This window comes from Phyllobates terribilis, unplaced genomic scaffold (genome assembly GCF_046119375.1).
Source record: "Phyllobates terribilis strain yellow unplaced genomic scaffold, ASM4611937v1 Scaffold_2__4_contigs__length_985480577, whole genome shotgun sequence".
NCBI lineage: Eukaryota > Metazoa > Chordata > Amphibia > Anura > Dendrobatidae > Phyllobates > Phyllobates terribilis.
Window position 1 is genome coordinate 134,332,095 of NW_027362762.1, and position 19,615 is coordinate 134,351,709.

Consider the following 19,615-nt stretch of genomic DNA (forward strand, 5'->3'; position numbering starts at 1 on the left):
CCAGATGGTCTTGTGCGGTCAACCTCAGCATCCCCTCTGAGATCAGTGATTGGCTGCAGAGGTCATGTGTAGTAGATGGGACATCACTTCTGTATCCTTGTAAACAAAAAACAGAGCAGCAGACAGGTGTCACTACAGCGGCAGGGGCTGACACTCACACAGACAAAAACACTGCCTTGAAAAAGTATTCATACTTTTATGTGATATCGACACATAAAAGCAAATCATACGTGGTTTTGTAAATATTTGAGTCAATACTTTGTAGGACCACCTTTCAGTGCAATTATTACTACAAGTCTTTTGGGGTCTGTCTCTACCAGCTTTGCACATCTAGAGGCTGAAATTTTCGCCTGTTCTTTGCACACTCGCTCTGTGAACAGCAATTTCCAGGTCTTGCCACAGGTTCTCAATGGGATTTAGGTCTGGACTGTGACTGGGCTGTTCACTCACATGAATATGCTTTGACCTAAACCATCCATTGTAGCTCTGGCTAGATGTTTAGGGTCATTGTCCTGCTGGAAGGTGAACCGATGCCCCAGTAATAATTCTATTGCAGCCTTTAACATGGTTTCCTCCAGGACTGCCTTGTATTTAGCTCCATCCATCTTCCCATCAACTCTAATCAGCTTCCCCATCCCTGAAGAAAAGCCTCCCCACAGCATGACGCTGCCACCACCATAACTGACGGTGGGGCTGGTGTTTTCAGAATGATGTGCAGAGTTTGTTTTCGGCCGCACAGAGTTTTCATCTGACTAGAACACTTTTTTCCACATGTGACATGGGGGACACAGCTAGAATGAGAAAGAAGGTGATTTGGTCAGATGAGACCAAAGTGTAACTTTTTTTTTGGCTACATGCAAAACACTATTTGTGGAGGAAAACTAATACTGCACATATACAATTGTCTGATTCATAGTTATTACAGAGTAACACAGGATTTTCACTGTCTAAACAATAGGTTGCAAAAAAAAAAAAATCAATTCAAAAAAGTTTCAGGAAACAAATGTTTGAAAAGCTCCCCAAAGGAAGAGCATTTCCACTTTAAAAAAAAAAATCGTCATTTTGATCGCCTTAAAAAATTCCATGTACGCAACCTTAAGCTATGATCACATTGAGCTTTTTGGGGAGGTCAATGGCAAGAGATTTTCAAGCGGAAATCCATTCAGGAAGAGAAAAAACTCCTCCAAAAAGGGGTTTCCTAAAGAGATTTTGATGAGGATATGGAAGAGGTTTTTTTTTCTTACGTGTTCTTTACATATTTATGATTGGACACTGACTAGTTTGGAAAGGTTTCCTTAAGGATCCGCTTCAAAGAAGTAGCATGCACTTTATTTTTGCACCAGGCATTTTTCATAACACCTTCAATGAACAAAAAAGCTCAGAAAACTCATCATACGAACAGGAAAGTGCATTTCCCACGGAAAAGAATTGGAAGGGTTTTCCAAGAGCTTTTGAGGAGGATTTTGGAAAAGATCCGCTTAAACTAAAGAACAAACACTGCACACTTTTTTTTTTTTTAGAGCAGAAAATATCCTCTTTAAAAACTCATCAAAAACAGACTGTTCCATCCAGTTTCTGCTCTGAAAATTTTTGCAAAAAGACTGTGTGTACATACCTTATAGAGAACCTATCAGCAAGATTTAACACTATAAAGTAAAGCCATGGCCATAATGGCGCTGGGATGCTGATTAATCTGATACCTGATGTGAAGGAATCCAACCTGTGGTTATTTAAGCCTAATACTAAACTCATACTTCCTATTCTTATGAGCAGCCAATTGCACATTAGCAGTAAGAGAATGTCTCTGACCCCATCTTCTGGGCATGCCATAATATGGGCAAAAGGATATTATCAAGATAGGGGGAGCTGTGGCATCACCAATTTTGAATAGTGGATCCGGATTTATCTTTTCATTGTAAGCCTACCGGTGATGATAATGAAACTGCTGAAAAGTCACCTGATGCATGTAAACATTTAACATACAGTACAGACCAAAAATTTGGACACACCTCATTTAAAGATTTTTCTGTCTTTTCATGACTATGAAAATTGTACATTCACACTGAAGGCATCAAAACTATGAATTAACACATGTGGAATTATATACTTAACAAAAAAGTGTGAAACAACTGAAAATATGTCTTATATTCTAGGTTCTTCAAAGTAGCCACCCTTTGCTTTGATGACTGCTTTGCACACTATTGATGAGCTTCAAGAGGTAGTCACCGGAAATTGTTTTCACTTCACAGGCGTGCCCTGTCAGGTTTAATAAGTGGGATTTCTTGCCTTATAAATGGGGTTGGGACCATCAGTTGTGTTCTGCAGAAGTTAGCTGGATACACAGCTGAGAGTCCTACTGAATAGACTGTTAAGAATTTTATTATGGCAAGAAAAAAGCAGCTAAGTAAAGAAAATCGAGTGGCCATCATTATTTAAGAAATGAAGGTCAGTCAGTCCGAAAAGTAGGGCAAACTTTGAAAGTGTCCCCAAGTGCAGTTGCAAAAACCATCAAGCGCTACAAAGAAACTGGCTCACATGAGGACCGCCCCAGGAAAGGAAGACCAAGAGTCACCTCTGCTTCTGAGGATAAGTTTATCCGAGTCACCGGCCTCAGAAATCGCAGGTTAACAGCAGCTCAGATTAGAGACCAGGTCAATGCCACACAGTTCTAGCAGCAGACACATCTCTACAACAACTGATAAGAGGAGACTTTGTGCAGCAGGCCTTCATGGTAAAATAGCTGCTAGGAGACCACTGCTAAGGACTGGCAACAAGCAGAAGAGACATGTTTGGGCTAAAGAACACAAGGAATGGACATTAGACCAGTGGAAATCTGTGCTTTGGTGTGATGAGTCCAAATTTGAGATCTTTGGTTCCAATCACCGTGTCTTTGTGCGACGCAGAAAAGGTGAACGGATGGACTCTACATGCCTGGTTCCCACCGTGAAGCATGGAGGAGGAGGTGTGATGGTGTGGAGGTGCTTTGCTGGTGACACTGTTGGGGATTTAGTCAAAATTGAAGGCATACTGAACCAGCATGGCTACCACAGCATCTTGCAGCGGCATGCTATTCCATCCGGTTGGCGTTTAGTAGGACCATCATTTATTTTTCAACAGGACAATGACCCCAAACACACCTCCAGGCTGTGTAAGGGCTATTTGACCAAGAAGGAGAGTGATGGGGTGCTACGCCAGATGACCTGGCCTCCACTGTCCGCAAACCTGAACCCAATCGAGATGGTTTGGGGTGAGCTGGACCGCAGAGTGAAGGCAAAAGGGCCAACAAGTGCTAAGCATCTCTGGGAACTCCTTCAAGATTGTTGGAAGACCATTTCCGGTGACTACCTCTTGAAGCTCATCAAGAGAATGCCAAGAGTGTGCAAAGCAGTCATCAAAGCAAAAGGTGGCTACTTTGAAGAACCTAGAATATAAGACATATTTTCAGTTGTTTCACACTTTTTTGTTAAGTATATAATTCCACATGTGTTAACTCATAGTTTTGATGCCTTCAGTGTGAATGAACAATTTTCATAGTCATGAAAATACAGAAAAATATTTAAATGAGAAGGTGTGTCCAAACTTTTGGTCTGTACTGTAAAAACCTGATATTTAAAACAATGGGACAATTTCTGATTACACTTTCTCTTGATGGCTCATTCTATAAAAAAAATTAAAAAAAATTTGAGCCTCGTCTGGTAAGATAGCTGTGACACCTCCCATTAGACTCAATGATACAAGAATTATAAATATGGGTTTTAAGGAAAATTCCTTATAATAATGAATTTTGGCTCTTATTTCCATTTGACTGCAGCTATACTGAGAAAACAAAGTTTTTAGGAAAAAATCGTTTGCAGTTTAAATATCCAAGTTGCCCGCGAACATATGAGCAGAGCATTAAAAGGAATAGGTGACCACATTTTTTCTTCCCCATCTGGGAGCAGCATGTTGGAGCAGAGACCCCAATTCCAACAATGTCTCATGCTGCTACTTGCTGTCATTTTGATAAAACTGATTTTATCTTCTGTAGTTTTCTGAAGGCAACTCTGTATACCCCTGCCCATTGGCAGCTTTCTGTGTACACAGTGCATAGACAGAAAGCTGCAAATCAGTGGTGTGGGGGCAGGGGTCATACAGAGCTCATGAATATGGAGGACTATAGGGCAGCAGGTTTACTAGTCCTCTAGTGATTAAAATCACCATTTTATCAGCAGGAGATTATCAAAACTACAACTAGAAGCCCAGTAAGCGACATCACTGAAATCAGGGTCTCTGTCTCTACATTATGCAGCTCTCAGGTTAGGTGACAAAATTCTGATGGCAAATTCGCTTTAATACCACTACATGTGCTTCTCACAAAATTAGAATATCAAAAAGTTAATTTATTTTAGTTCTCCAATACAAAAAGTGAAACTCATATTATATAGAGTCATTACAAACAGAGTGATCTATTTCAAGTGTTTATTTCTGTTTATGTTGAGGATTATGGCTTACAGCCAATGAAAACACAAGTCATTATCTCAGTAAATAAGAATAATTAACAAAATACACCTGCAAAGGCTTCCTAAGCATTTAAGAAGGTCCCTTAGTCTGTTTCAGTAGGCTCCACAATCATGGTTAGACTGCTGACTTGACAGATGTCCAGAAGGCAGTGATTGACACACTCCACAAGGTCCCAGAGTTCCAATTTTGATTTGGAAATCAAGGTCCCAGAGTCAGGAGGCAGAGTGGAGAACAGCTTGAAAAAAAGTTTTTAACCCCTTAACAACGCTTGCCGTATTAGTAAACACATTTGCGTACCCCCCGTTCAGTGAGGGCTGCTGCACTGAGCCCTCACTGAACCGAGCACATGTCAGCTGATATGTGCCAGCAACAGCCCCGGGTGTTAACATGTTAAATGCCGCTGTCAATCTCCGACAGCGGCATTTAAGTCGTGCTTCCGGGTAGCATGTCATAAGCCCCGCCCATCGGCGACCCCGTCACGTGATCGCGGGTCACCGATGGGTGGGCATGACAACCCAGGGTCTGCAGCAGACACCTGTGGTTGTCATGATCTGGTCGCTATGAGCGCCACCTAGTGGTCGGCGCTCATAGCACAGGACCATTTTTGCTGCATGCAGGAGACCGGCTGGTCCCCTGTATGTAGCAGAGGCGATCGGACAGTTGCTGCTTCTAGTCTCCTATGGAAACTATTGAAGCAAGCAAAAAAAAAAAAAAAGTTTTTAAAAATATAAAAACGAATAAAAAAATATAAAAGTTTAAATCACCCCCCTTTCGCCCCATTCAAAATAAAATATATTAAAAAAAAAACCTACATAGACATATTTGGTATCGCCGCGTTCAGAATCGCCCGATCTATCAATATAAAAAAAAAGAATTAATCCAATCGGTAAAAGGCGTAACGAGAAAAAAATTCTAAACGCCAGAATTACGTTTTTTGGTCGCCGCAAAATTGCAATAAAATGCAATAACGGGCGATCAAAACATCGGATCTACCCCAAAATGTTATCAATAAAAACGTCAGCCCGGCGCGCAAAAAATAAGCACTCACCCAGCCCCAGATCACGAAAAATGGAGACGCTACAGGTCTCGGAAAACGGCGCTATTTTTTTTTTTTTTTTTTTTAACCAAATTTTGGATTTTTTTTTCACCACTTAAATATAAAAGAACCTATACATGTTTGGTGTCTATGAACTCGTAATGACCTGGAGAATAAGAATGGCAGGTCAGTTTTAGCATTCAGTGAACGTGGTAAAAAAAATAAAATAAAAAACAACTGTGGTATTGCATTTTTTTTTTGCAATTTTACCGCACTTGGAATTTTTTTCCCGTTTTCCCGTACAGGATATGGTAAAACTAGTAATGGCGTTGAAAAGTACAACTCGTCCCGCAAAAAATAAGCCCTCACATGGCCATATTGACCAAAAAATAAAAACGCTATAGCAACAAGGGGAGCAAAAAGCGAAAATGTAAAAACGGAAAATGCTCCGGGGCTTAAGGGGTTAAAATCTGAAATGTATGTTCAGTAAATTAACTCAATACTTGTTTGGGGCTCCTTTTGCATCAATTACACCATCAATGCGACGTGGCATGGAGGTGATCAGCCTGTGGCACTGCTGAGGTGTTATGGAAGCCCAGGTTGCTTTGATAGCAGCCTTCAGCTCGTCTGCATTGATGGGTCTGGTGTCTCATCTTCCTCTTAACAATACCCTATAGATTCTCTATGGGGTTAAGGTCAGACGAGTTTTCTGGCCGAGTTTGTTGTGTTTAAACCAGGTATTGGTACTTTTGGCAGTGTGGACAGGTGCCAAGTCCTGCTGGAGAATGAAATGTCCATCTCCAAAAAGTTTGTGGGCAGAGGGAGCATGAAGGGCTCTAAAATTTCCTGGTAGACGGCTGCACTCACTTTGGTCTTGATAAAACACAGTGGACCTACACCAGCAGATGACATGGCTCCCCAAACCATCACTGATTGTGGAAACGTCACACTAGACCTCAAGCAGCTTGGATTGTGGCCGCTCCACTCTTCCTCCAGACTCTGGGACCTTGATTTCCAAATGAAATGCAAAATTTACTTTCACCTGAAAACACCTTGGACCACTGAGCAACAGTCCAGGTCTTTTTCTCCTTGGCCAAGGTAAGACACTTCTGGCGTTGGCTATTGGTCATGAGTGGCTTGACACAAGGAATGCGACACCTGTAGCCCATGTCCTGGATACGTCTGTGTGTGGTGGCTCTTGAAGCAATGACTCCAGCAGCAGACCACTCCTTGTGAATCTCCCCCAAATGTTTGAATGGCCTTTTCTTAACAATCCTTTCAAAGCTGCGGTTATCCCGGTTGCTTGTGCACCTTTTTCCACCACACCTTTTCCTTCCACTCAACTTTCCATTAATATGCTTGTATACAGCACTCTGTGAACAGCCAGCTTCTTTAGCAATGACTTTTTGTGGCTTACCCTCCTTGTGGAGTGTGTCAATGACTGCCTTGTGGACACCTGGTCAAGTCAGCAGTCTTCCCCATGATTGTGGAGTCTACTGAAACACACTAAGGGACCTTTTTAAAAGCATCAGGAGCCTTTGCAGGTGTTTTTTGTTAATTATTCTAATTTACTGAGATAATGACTTCTGTGTTTTTATTGACTGTAAGCCACAATTATCAACATTAACAGACAAACAGATGAAATAGATCACTGTTTGTAATGACTCATTATATAGGAGTTTCACTTTTTGTATTGAAGAACTGAAATAAATTAACTTTTTGATGATATTCTAATTTTGTGAAAAGCACCTGTATTTGTGCACAACAGAATGCCAATTTAATTATTAACTGTGTATTTAGCGCAGCCTGTGGGGTATACATTTTTTTTTTTTATTATTAGAAGGCAGCCTATGGGGGATGCAGTTGCATACATCAGGGTTCTAGATCTCCAGGATAAATCAGGACATTTTTCTGATGTATGCGCTGAATATAGTGTGAATACATCCAATAAACATTAGTTACAGACAATAACACATTGGAACAGAAATTGACTTACCATTAGCATTGGTCGAATATTTGTGTTTAGAACAATAGACACTGTAAAACACAATCGTAACAAGTCTAATTCAGAGCAATGAGCTTTTAAATTAGAGTCAGTTTACAATTAAGAGCTAAGACTTTGGTAATATCGACCTATGGATCTGTGACCTGCTGGAAAGACTTTGTGTGGTACTGACATGTACACAAATACACATTGCAAAAATAAAATAGAGGGGGAAGACCTCTGTGGTATACCCAGTGTTAAGAACGTTTGGAGTTCAAAATGCGTTAGTTTCATAGAGGTTTCCTCCTTTTATTTTATTTTTGCAATGTGTGTATCTTTTTAAAGGATGAACAATAAAATCACGATTTTACCTGCATTTGGATCTGGACCCCCTATTTCCTTGGACTCCCTTTTTATAAGGCCGTTTAATATAGATCCCAACAGGGGCAGAAGGACCCCAATGATATATCATGCAGTATGTTGGAGTTTGTTGCTTTGACAGTGAGAACCGTGCTGCATGATGATCTACTCAAAGGCTTCATTCATACACTCCTCAAGGCTGAAAGTGCAACACCAAGAAGGAGAAGTTGTGGACTTCACAGGATAATAGACAGGATAGTGACATGTAAAAATGGAAACAACGTTTTCTAAACATCTTGATTTATTCAGTATGAGCGTCACATGCAGAAATCCCCGCACATACACACAGCTGATATTAATGAGGTTATTAATATTGGTCTGAGGAATGTTCCTCCACATGGGCAGCAAATCATCAAGATCCGCTGCTGGCAGCTCTTTTTGCAATTACCAAATGATAACGTCCCAGATGTGCTCAATGGGGACAAGTCTGGAGACACTGCAGGCCATGGTAACACTTTTAGGCGTTGTAGTCTTGAAAAATGTCTCCATTGATAACTTCACTGATGGCAGCCAATGCCGCCTGTAAATACAGGGCTTTCTGTGCATGGCACTCATACTCAGTACTGAATAAATCAAGATGTATGAAAATTTTGCTCCCATTTTTGTATCATTTGCATATCATTAACTTCTTTACCAATTCTGTGATTGCCATAATTCTACAACTTTCCTTCTTGGTGTTGCAATTTCAATGTTGAGAGATGTATATCCATGAAACACAGTCACTGCTCATACCTGACCTTACTGTAGGGTGTTTAGACCTGAAATAACTGCCTCATCTATGCCATCGGGCTGAGTACTGCACATCAGTCTCCTATTCAAATCAACAGGAGGCCGATGTGTAGCACCCTGCGGCGGCCACTACAAGTAGACGAAGCAGCTCAGCAAGTGAGTACTTCAGGTTGGTAGCCACCCCAGATAACAGCTGATCAGCGGGGTGTCGCGCCCCCACAATCAGACATCGATGACCTTTCTTAATGACAGCTCATCAATATAAAAGTAGTGGACAACCTCTTTAAACTGTCATGTGTGTTTGCATGAGTAATAACACTTTTTCTGGTCATTCTATGGCTTATATCCTGCATATGTATCCAGTTTTCCCTTCTCTTCTGGTTCTTATTTTTCTGTCATCTCTGAGCAAGTAGGTGTAGATTAGCTGCTATGATGTCTCCCATACACAGAACATACAGAGATAAATTCCAGTTCTACTTTCTCTGTAGCACTCAAACAGCATTATGGAGGATATTATACAGCCGTTCTGAGCCGAGTAGCTGTGAATCCAGCACTAAAGTGAAAAATCTGTAGAAGCTGCAGCATGAACTGCCTGTGTCTGCCTGGTTTCTCACCCCCCATCTCCATAAAGTGTAAAAAGAGGTATAACCAAAAACCTCACTCTGCTGGCAGTTCGCCTTGTGTTGACCAAAAAAAGATTTGAGCAGTTTATCAGAATGGATGTCGAGAAGGGCTGTGGTGTCAATAAGCCAAACCACCAACAACGACTTCTGACTCCAAATCCAGAGCACTGCCTCACTATTGAGCAGGTACATAAAGTGCAGCACAGATTCATCTCCACTAAAAGTCTAGACCCTTAGATCAGGAACAGAACAGACATTTATAGGACATTTCATAACTTTCCCAAACTCTTAAAAATTTACAGCACATCCTGCATTGTACTAATGATACAAATTTATTATATATTTTAGGAGTCGGAGTCAGTCCATTTTATACCGACTCCACAGCCCTGATGTCGAGTTCATAAGGTTGGGGGGGGGGGGGAAGTGTCTGATAAGTGGAGAAAGCAGCATACTTTTCTGATAAGATACATTACAAAATTTCTTATACTCAGTTTGTACTATTGGTTTTCACAAAGTTTTTTGAAATGACAGTGATCATTTATTTGCCAGCCTTTTGAGCAATTGCACGGACACACACAATTTCTGCATCTTGCATTCAAAATTTTTAACAAACCTGAAGATCTGACATCACAATTGCGACCAACTAAAGAGATTTTCTATGAATATTTGGACGTTGAGAGATATGATAAGAAACAATTGTCAGAATCGACATGTATTACACCGTTAGCCGCCTCACTGTATACACACACACGTAGTTATGCTCATGTAGTTGAAAACAAAATGTAACTTACATAAATTTACGTGGAATGGGCTTGCCCTTAGCTCTTATTAGACATGGATAGTGATAATTTCTCTTACAAGATTGGACGTCACAGCCGACCGTTGCTCCTCGTTTCTTACAAAAAGTACATCGCTGCAAATAAAAACTTGTGTGTTATAAAAAGTAAGTGAAAAATAGTTACCAAATAAAAGAAGTTTGAACAGAACCTTGCACCATTTTTTTCACGCGCATGTAATGGTGACTACAGAGTGCAATAAAATGTTTTGTTTCTTTTTATTTTACCTCTCCGTCGCGATGATATTGTAATGCGATGATATTAGAACCTAAAGTATTTAGGACCTAATGAGTTAACTTTCTGCTAAGTCCAAGTGGGTGTTATTAGTTTTCATGGGGGGCGTGTACTTCTTCCCCCTATATGAGTAGCCCAATCCTAAGCAGGCAACAACACAGCAGAAAGAGAACACGCCCCCACACTAAGTTAGGTTTCTAAGTCTGTATTTTTAGGTTGTGCTACAGACAGGATTTTGTGGGACTTACGAATACACAAGTATTACAGGTTATCCTTTTGCAATTGTTAGTACCACCTTACTCAGACTACACAGCTCTGCTGACCATCAGCCTCCTCTAACTTCTCAACTCTTGGCATAAGCCTTTTTTAAAAAAAAAAAAAAAAGGGACTTCAGGTGCTTTTATATTGATGGCCTATCCTTTCCTATTTATGGTGTTTACTAATCAGGTGTCACGGGTATATCAGAGGTGACAGTCACCCTGCAGTTGGTTGCAGGAGATCTCTATGTTTGGCATTACTTCTTAGATGAGAGGCTGTCTCTAGGACCTAGCCGCTACCTCTGTCTGGTAATTAGCTCCCTGGCCTGGGTGTATATATACCTGGTGTGTCTGAGAGGGAGGTGCCAGCTATATTCATTACTACTTGTGAAGGCTTAGCAAGAGCAGTACTTCGGCCTCTCTGGAGCTTGAGGCTGAGTTCGCATATGTCTGGAGTCGTCTAAAGCTAAGCATTCTCCCCTTGTTTGTCTATCCTTGTTGTCTATAGAGTTTAGTGGAGATCGACTAGTGCTCATCTCCTCCCATCCCTAGCCTTAGCCATACGCCAGGGAAAGACAGGGCGAGGCACGCGCGCGGCGATTGCTGAAGAGGCAATGTAGGGACGGTAGTTGAGACAGGGCGACACTAGACCAGACTAGGAGGTCTCCACTTCCCCCTTTCCCTAGTGTCTGGGCTCTCTTTCCCTCTTCCCACTGTGTTGCACTAAGTCTTTCCCACACCTGGCGTGAGATCAGGTTAGTTATTTTTATATATATTGGAATTTTCTGGACGTGGCTATAAGCTTCCTGAGTTTCGAGGGAGCTATGTGCTGATAGGCAAGGAGGTCTTCAACAGAACTTTGACCATCATAGCAATTCATCAGCACCCCAAGATTGCATCACGGCAGCGCCGATGGGCGCATAGAATGACGCACTCCCATGCCGGGGTAGGTTTCAATGCTGCTGTCAGAGCTTCGCTCCCCCTGTGGCTGGTAACTGCAGGTCCTGGCTGTACACACAATCATTTCCTGCTAGCTATGGGGTGAACTGCATACGCCCGCTACAGACTTGCGGCATACATTTACTGTGGATATTGGTAAGTGTTAAAAGTACCAGACAATCCCTTTAATTGGAGGAGGTTAATGGACTACTCTGGTCACATGGCCAGAATTATATAAATAATTGAATATAAATTATAACATTTTTACAGATCTTTAAACAGCATGTACGAAAAATAAAATAAAAATGTGCCTGGTCAGGAACGGGGGGAAAACGGCCTGGTCTTGATTTGGTTAAACACATTTTTAATTTTTTTTTATTCCATTTTTTGAGGGTTGTGAGATTAATAAAAACTGCAGTTTTGGCATATTATTTTAGGATGTTCACTATAAAAGGATATGCTAACTTTGTCTGCACATCAATATGATTCTAGAGATAAAAGTTTTTCCTATGGTTAAATATGTCTGCACAATAAAAAAAAAACATAATATATTGACACACATAAATATATTATATTTCTGTCACTAGAGCCAAGACTTTATTTTTTTTTTTTTACAATTTTTGATGCCAAAACTGTCAGGGTGCATACAGCTTTGTGATCCTTGCTGCCTTAACAAGTCATCAACACCCGGTTTTGAGAGGCAGTTAGTGAGATTGGGGTACAGGAGTGATGGAGGACATCCTTATGTCAACCACTGAAAGCAGCATCTTAGGACACAAATGGTAGGGATTGGAGTCCTCTCTAATCCTGGCCATTATGGCAAGGTGCTGGCTGTATAATGCCATGTCATAGTAATTGGGGATCTCTATAGCACCCCAGAGCAATAATAATACATAAAAAGCATGGGAATGGGTTAATTATCTTGTGACCAACGATTCATTACTGTGGACATGATAGGCAGGATTCACACATCAGGGAGCGGTTGCGGGTCTCCTGACCAGAACGGTCGATGCCTGGATGGCTGTCGAGTTCTGGTCATATCAGTAGGCTTGTGGCAGGATGGTGCATAGATGGTGCTGAAGACACATTTACAGTGTGTCTTCAGCAAAATGGCGCCAGACAGCGCGGTGCTCTGTCGCCGCACTCCTCCCCCGGCCTCCGGCAGAACAGGACGCTGCAGCGCTGGAGTACAGAGAAGAAAGGTGAGTATAACTGTTTATTTTTTTGGGGATGTGTGTATAGTGGGGGGGGGGGGGGGGGTGAGGGGAGCCACGCATAGCGGGATTGGGGATGAGGGGAGCCACGCATACCGGGATAGGATGGTGGGGGCAGCACAAATACCAGGTGGGGGGCAGCACATACCAACATGGGAGACAATATACCACCCGGGCGTAGAACGGGTTCAATAGCTAGTAGAAATATATGACACCATCACGCCCGGGTCAGGAGATGAGTGATCAGTCCGTGCCTTGAGGTACGAGATCGATGATCATGAACGTCTGAACGAGCCCTTAGCCAAAGATCGAGGGCAGGTGACATTGTTATACAATTGGAAAACCAAAATGAATCATTAGTCACTTGCACAGCACAGGATCCGAGGGGTCATTATACATACTGCCCGCCATTGGCCCTCTTGGCCTCAGTAGCAGAGTTTACATAGAGCAAATGGCAAATATAAGAGCTCCGACCATCTACTGTGTATACTGATGAGGCAAATTGGGCCTAGTTTGGGAAAGTTAATAGTGACCTGTAACAGGTTATAGACTCATTTTAGAAACAACACTATAGACAGGGACAGAAACTCAGCGCTGCATAGAATGAACTTACCAGTTTTTGTCCTCTATCAATTTCTGATATCACAGATTCAATATTAAATCCAAAGCCTTCCGCATCCTCTTGTGAGTCTTTCTCAGTAACCATAGGGGAGAACAGCTTTAAAAGACAAAAAAAAAATAAATAAAATAAGGCTGTGTGCACACAATGAGTTTTTGAAGTTACATTAGGTTACTTGCGTTTAAGTGCATTTTTTTTTCATATGCGTTTTTATCATGTTTTTGACTCTTCTTGGTATGTTGTGGTTTAACCCCATCACGACATATGATGTACATTTACATGACGAGATTGCGGGACAACAATGGGATGCCATGACAGCAGGGGTCTGCTGAAGACCACTTTGCTTGTCATGACCATTCTCCAGTGAAAGCCAGCGTTTGGCCGGCGTTCATAGGAGATTGTGATTTTCTCTATGTGTCGTAGTCCTGAAGCCCTGCTAGGTACAGTACAAGCGATCAGACAATCGCAGATTCAAGTCCACTAAGTGGAACTATTAAATATTTTTTAAACATTTTTTACTGTATTAAAAAAAAATAAAACAAGTCCAAATCCCCCCTTTTCCCCATTAAAAATAAAGAAAAAAAAACCCAAACAAACAAAAAAAAAAAACCCACACATTTGGTCTGGCTGCATTTGTAAAAGTCAAATCTATCAAAATATAAAATAAATACATCTGTTCGGTGTAACGAGAAAGAAAATTAGAAAAATATATATTCTCACTCGGTCATTGGCACAAGCCTTAAAGATTAGATCTTTTTCACCCAAAAAAAAATTTCTGTAGAAAGAATATTTCTAAAAAGAACATTTGTTGCCCAATGTCACTGAACAGATTGATCAACAATAATGGACAACATGGACGAAAATGTATTTGCGCCTGATTCCGAGACATCTGTCCACCAAAGGAACCCATTGCACAAAAAATAAAATAATATCCTGCGTGGAATACATCACTCAGACTGAATACAGCACAGCCATGTGAACACAGCCTTAGCAAACACGGTGCAGTACTAAAAAGCTTATCAGCAAGTTGCCCACATTCATATAATACATACGCGGCCTCCAGTCTGTACCATTAGAAGTTAATTGAGAAAAGTAAAAAAAAGGTATAAAGATGTAGACGACATATGTCGAAACTCAGACGTAGTTCACACACATACGTGTTGGCTGCACATGGCCTCCGCACACGTCATAAGTCTGCAGACGTACAAATAGCCGCATTATGATCCTTACTAGCTGTCTGCCTACAGTCAGGTGGCATCAGACAGGCTATTCAGATGCCGCCACCCATGACATCCATGAACAGGACGTGCTCGGCTAGAAACTGTGCCCCAATAGCGCCAATACATGCTACAGAGTGCCAAGCTAGTCAGTGCCCGAAAATAGAGTATATAAAGAGCCAATGGTGCCAAACAGTGCCCAGATAGCACAAATGTAACCGAGGGTCCAGACAACCCGACAGCAGAGCGCCCCACAGAGGACACGACCGAACAGCATGTGAAACTGCGCCTAGATAACACTACAGCCACACGTATCCAGTTAACGCCACCACGCAGTGCACCACGGATCCAGATACTAGATAACACCAACGCATGTCCAGATACCGCATCTGCGTGCCCAGAAACCGCCTACGCGCAGAGTGCCCAGAAAAAATGAGCCCCTTATCACCCATACAAAGCTGTGGGATAATACACAGGGATTCCTGACTGCAGGGAGAGGAGATATCCGTCCTCCCGGGACACAGAGCGCGGAGGAAGCCGCAGGACCGCACCGAGATTACAGGCCGCCTGTACAACCCCAGGCCCAGCACTACACTGTGCAGACCCCGCCGCCCCCCACAGGGCGACCCTAGACCCCGCCGCCCCCCACAACACCCACAGGGCGACCCTAGACCCCGCCACCCCCCACAACACCCACAGGGCGACCCTAGACCCCGCCGCCCCCCACAACACCCACAGGGCGACCCTAGACCCCGCCGCCCCCCACAACACCCACAGGGCGACCCTAGACCCCGCCGGCCGCCATCACACACAGGGTGACCCTAGACCCCGCCATCACACACAGGGTGACCCTGGACCCCGCCATCACACACAGGGTGACCCTGGACCCCGCCATCACACACAGGGTGACCCTGGACCCCGCCATCACACACAGGGTGACCCTGGACCCCGCCATCACACACAGGGTGACCCTAGACCCCGCCATCACACACAGGGTGACCCTAGACCCCGCCATCACACACAGGGTGACCCTAGACCCCGCCATCACACACAGGGTGACCCTAGACCCCGCCATCACACACAGGGTGACCCTAGACCCCGCCATCACACACAGGGTGACCCTAGACCCCGCCATCACACACAGGGTGACCCTAGACCCCGCCATCACACACAGGGTGACCCTAGACCCCGCCATCACACACAGGGTGACCCTAGACCCCGCCATCACACACAGGGTGACCCTAGACCCCGCCATCACACACAGGGTGACCCTAGACCCCGCCATCACACACAGGGTGACCCTAGACCCCGCCATCACACACAGGGTGACCCTAGACCCCGCCATCACACACAGGGTGACCCTAGACCCCGCCATCACACACAGGGTGACCCTAGACCCCGCCATCACACACAGGGTGACCCTAGACCCCGCCATCACACACAGGGTGACCCTAGACCCCGCCATCACACACAGGGTGACCCTAGACCCCGCCATCACACACAGGGTGACCCTAGACCCCGCCATCACACACAGGGTGACCCTAGACCCCGCCATCACACACAGGGTGACCCTAGACCCCGCCATCACACACAGGGTGACCCTAGACCCCGCCGGCCGCCATCACACACAGGGTGACCCTAGACCCCGCCGGCCGCCATCACACACAGGGTGACCCTAGACCCCGCCGGCCGCCATCACACACAGGGTGACCCTAGACCCCGCCGGCCGCCATCACACACAGGGTGACCCTAGACCCCGCCGGCCGCCATCACACACAGGGTGACCCTAGACCCCGCCGGCCGCCATCACACACAGGGTGACCCTAGACCCCGCCGGCCGCCATCACACACAGGGTGACCCTAGACCCCGCCGGCCGCCATCACACACAGGGTGACCCTAGACCCCGCCGGCCGCCATCACACACAGGGTGACCCTAGACCCCGCCGGCCGCCATCACACACAGGGTGACCCTAGACCCCGCCGGCCGCCATCACACACAGGGTGACCCTAGACCCCGCCGGCCGCCATCACACACAGGGTGACCCTAGACCCCGCCGGCCGCCATCACACACAGGGTGACCCTAGACCCCGCCGGCCGCCATCACACACAGGGTGACCCTAGACCCCGCCGGCCGCCATCACACACAGGGTGACCCTAGACCCCGCCGGCCGCCATCACACACAGGGTGACCCTAGACCCCGCCGGCCGCCATCACACACAGGGTGACCCTAGACCCCGCCGGCCGCCATCACACACAGGGTGACCCTAGACCCCGCCGGCCGCCATCACACACAGGGTGACCCTAGACCCCGCCGGCCGCCATCACACACAGGGTGACCCTAGACCCCGCCGGCCGCCATCACACACAGGGTGACCCTAGACCCCGCCGGCCGCCATCACACACAGGGTGACCCTAGACCCCGCCGGCCGCCATCACACACAGGGTGACCCTAGACCCCGCCGGCCGCCATCACACACAGGGTGACCCTAGACCCCGCCGGCCGCCATCACACACAGGGTGACCCTAGACCCCGCCGGCCGCCATCACACACAGGGTGACCCTAGACCCCGCCGGCCGCCATCACACACAGGGTGACCCTAGACCCCGCCGGCCGCCATCACACACAGGGTGACCCTAGACCCCGCCGGCCGCCATCACACACAGGGTGACCCTAGACCCCGCCGGCCGCCATCACACACAGGGTGACCCTAGACCCCGCCGGCCGCCATCACACACAGGGTGACCCTAGACCCCGCCGGCCGCCATCACACACAGGGTGACCCTAGACCCCGCCGGCCGCCATCACACACAGGGTGACCCTAGACCCCGCCGGCCGCCATCACACACAGGGTGACCCTAGACCCCGCCGGCCGCCATCACACACAGGGTGACCCTAGACCCCGCCGGCCGCCATCACACACAGGGTGACCCTAGACCCCGCCGGCCGCCATCACACACAGGGTGACCCTAGACCCCGCCGGCCGCCATCACACACAGGGTGACCCTAGACCCCGCCGGCCGCCATCACACACAGGGTGACCCTAGACCCCGCCGGCCGCCATCACACACAGGGTGACCCTAGACCCCGCCGGCCGCCATCACACACAGGGTGACCCTAGACCCCGCCGGCCGCCATCACACACAGGGTGACCCTAGACCCCGCCGGCCGCCATCACACACAGGGTGACCCTAGACCCCGCCGGCCGCCATCACACACAGGGTGACCCTAGACCCCGCCGGCCGCCATCACACACAGGGTGACCCTAGACCCCGCCGGCCGCCATCACACACAGGGTGACCCTAGACCCCGCCGGCCGCCATCACACACAGGGTGACCCTAGACCCCGCCGGCCGCCATCACACACAGGGTGACCCTAGACCCCGCCGGCCGCCATCACACACAGGGTGACCCTAGACCCCGCCGGCCGCCATCACACACAGGGTGACCCTAGACCCCGCCGGCCGCCATCACACACAGGGTGACCCTAGACCCCGCCGGCCGCCATCACACACAGGGTGACCCTAGACCCCGCCGGCCGCCATCACACACAGGGTGACCCTAGACCCCGCCGGCCGCCATCACACACAGGGTGACCCTAGACCCCGCCGGCCGCCATCACACACAGGGTGACCCTAGACCCCGCCGGCCGCCATCACACACAGGGTGACCCTAGACCCCGCCGGCCGCCATCACACACAGGGTGACCCTAGACCCCGCCGGCCGCCATCACACACAGGGTGACCCTAGACCCCGCCGGCCGCCATCACACACAGGGTGACCCTAGACCCCGCCGGCCGCCATCACACACAGGGTGACCCTAGACCCCGCCGGCCGCCATCACACACAGGGTGACCCTAGACCCCGCCGGCCGCCATCACACACAGGGTGAACCTAGACCCCGCCGGCCGCCATCACACACAGGGTGAACCTAGACCCCGCCGGCCGCCATCACACACAGGGTGACCCTAGACCCCGCCGGCCGCCATCACACACAGGGTGAACCTAGACCCCGCCGGCCGCCATCACACACAGGGTGACCCTAGACCCCGCCGGCCGCCATCACACACAGGGTGATCCTAGACCCCGCCGGCCGCCATCACACACAGGGTGACCCTAGACCCCGCCGGCCGCCATCACACACAGGGTGATCCTAGACCCCGCCGGCCGCCATCACACACAGTGGCAGCGCCCCCGCTCACCATGCAGTAGTAGTGCGCCACTACGCTGCCGTCCACCGTGCTCTGCAGCTCCCCGGCGGTCGCGCTTCCCTCGGACAAGCCGCAGAAGTCGCAGATATCCTGCGGGGACATGGCGGAGTCTCCAAGCTGCGGCTGCCCGGTTACTTTCGTTTCTCCGCGATACTGCCGTTTCTGTTTGTATGTAATTATTTCGGAAAAAGCGTCCGGGCGTGTAACCAGGGGAGGGCGGGGCGTGTGACCGGAAGAGGGCGGAGCGTGTGACCGGAAGAGGGCGGGGCCAGGGCGCTGTCCGTCCACAACACGTGATCGTCTCATCACGTTTAGGCCGAGTTCAGATGCGCAGATGAGCACCCGTTTCTCATCCATAGTAGAAGTGGTTTTCATCGGTTTTTCCTTTTTATGCCTCGTGTTTTATACACCATTAAGTAAACAGCTCCACAAAGCCGAATACACTTTCTTATTGATAATCACATCAGGTAAAAACAAGTGCGTTACAGATGGGACGTACTAAACGGCATATTGGGATGATGGGCTGCAATGCTAGACTCGACCACTAGAAGGCAGCACATTTTTCAAATGCAGAGCAGGAAATGACTTCTGGCCTTGATACTGGATTAGAAGAAGCAGCAGTTTTTAACTCTTGACCTGTAATATAGAAAGAAATCAGAGGGAATTCAATGGAAATACTAAACTGAATCAGAACATCCACACGGCTGGATTAAAGTTTAATAATAGAACCAGGGAAAACAGATTGTAACTATTTGGGATTATGTGTAGAATATCGGGGTTACACACGCCTGGTGA

At 47.1% G+C, this 19,615-nt stretch overlaps 1 protein-coding gene across 1 annotated transcript in view; it reads right to left on the bottom strand.

Annotated features, from left to right (window-relative positions):
- PHF11 (PHD finger protein 11) overlaps positions 1 to 19,126 on the bottom strand; it is a 38,802-nt gene extending 19,676 nt beyond the window's left edge. The window contains exons 1-4 of the mRNA XM_073669015.1: positions 18,812 to 19,126; positions 13,386 to 13,490; positions 10,084 to 10,205; positions 7,533 to 7,573 (exon numbers count right to left, since the gene is read on the bottom strand). Of these exons, the coding sequence (XP_073525116.1) occupies positions 7,533 to 7,573; positions 10,084 to 10,205; positions 13,386 to 13,490; positions 18,812 to 19,126 (583 nt within the window). The remainder of the gene's footprint in view (positions 1 to 7,532; positions 7,574 to 10,083; positions 10,206 to 13,385; positions 13,491 to 18,811) is intronic.
- Positions 19,127 to 19,615: the final 489 nt, after the last annotated feature.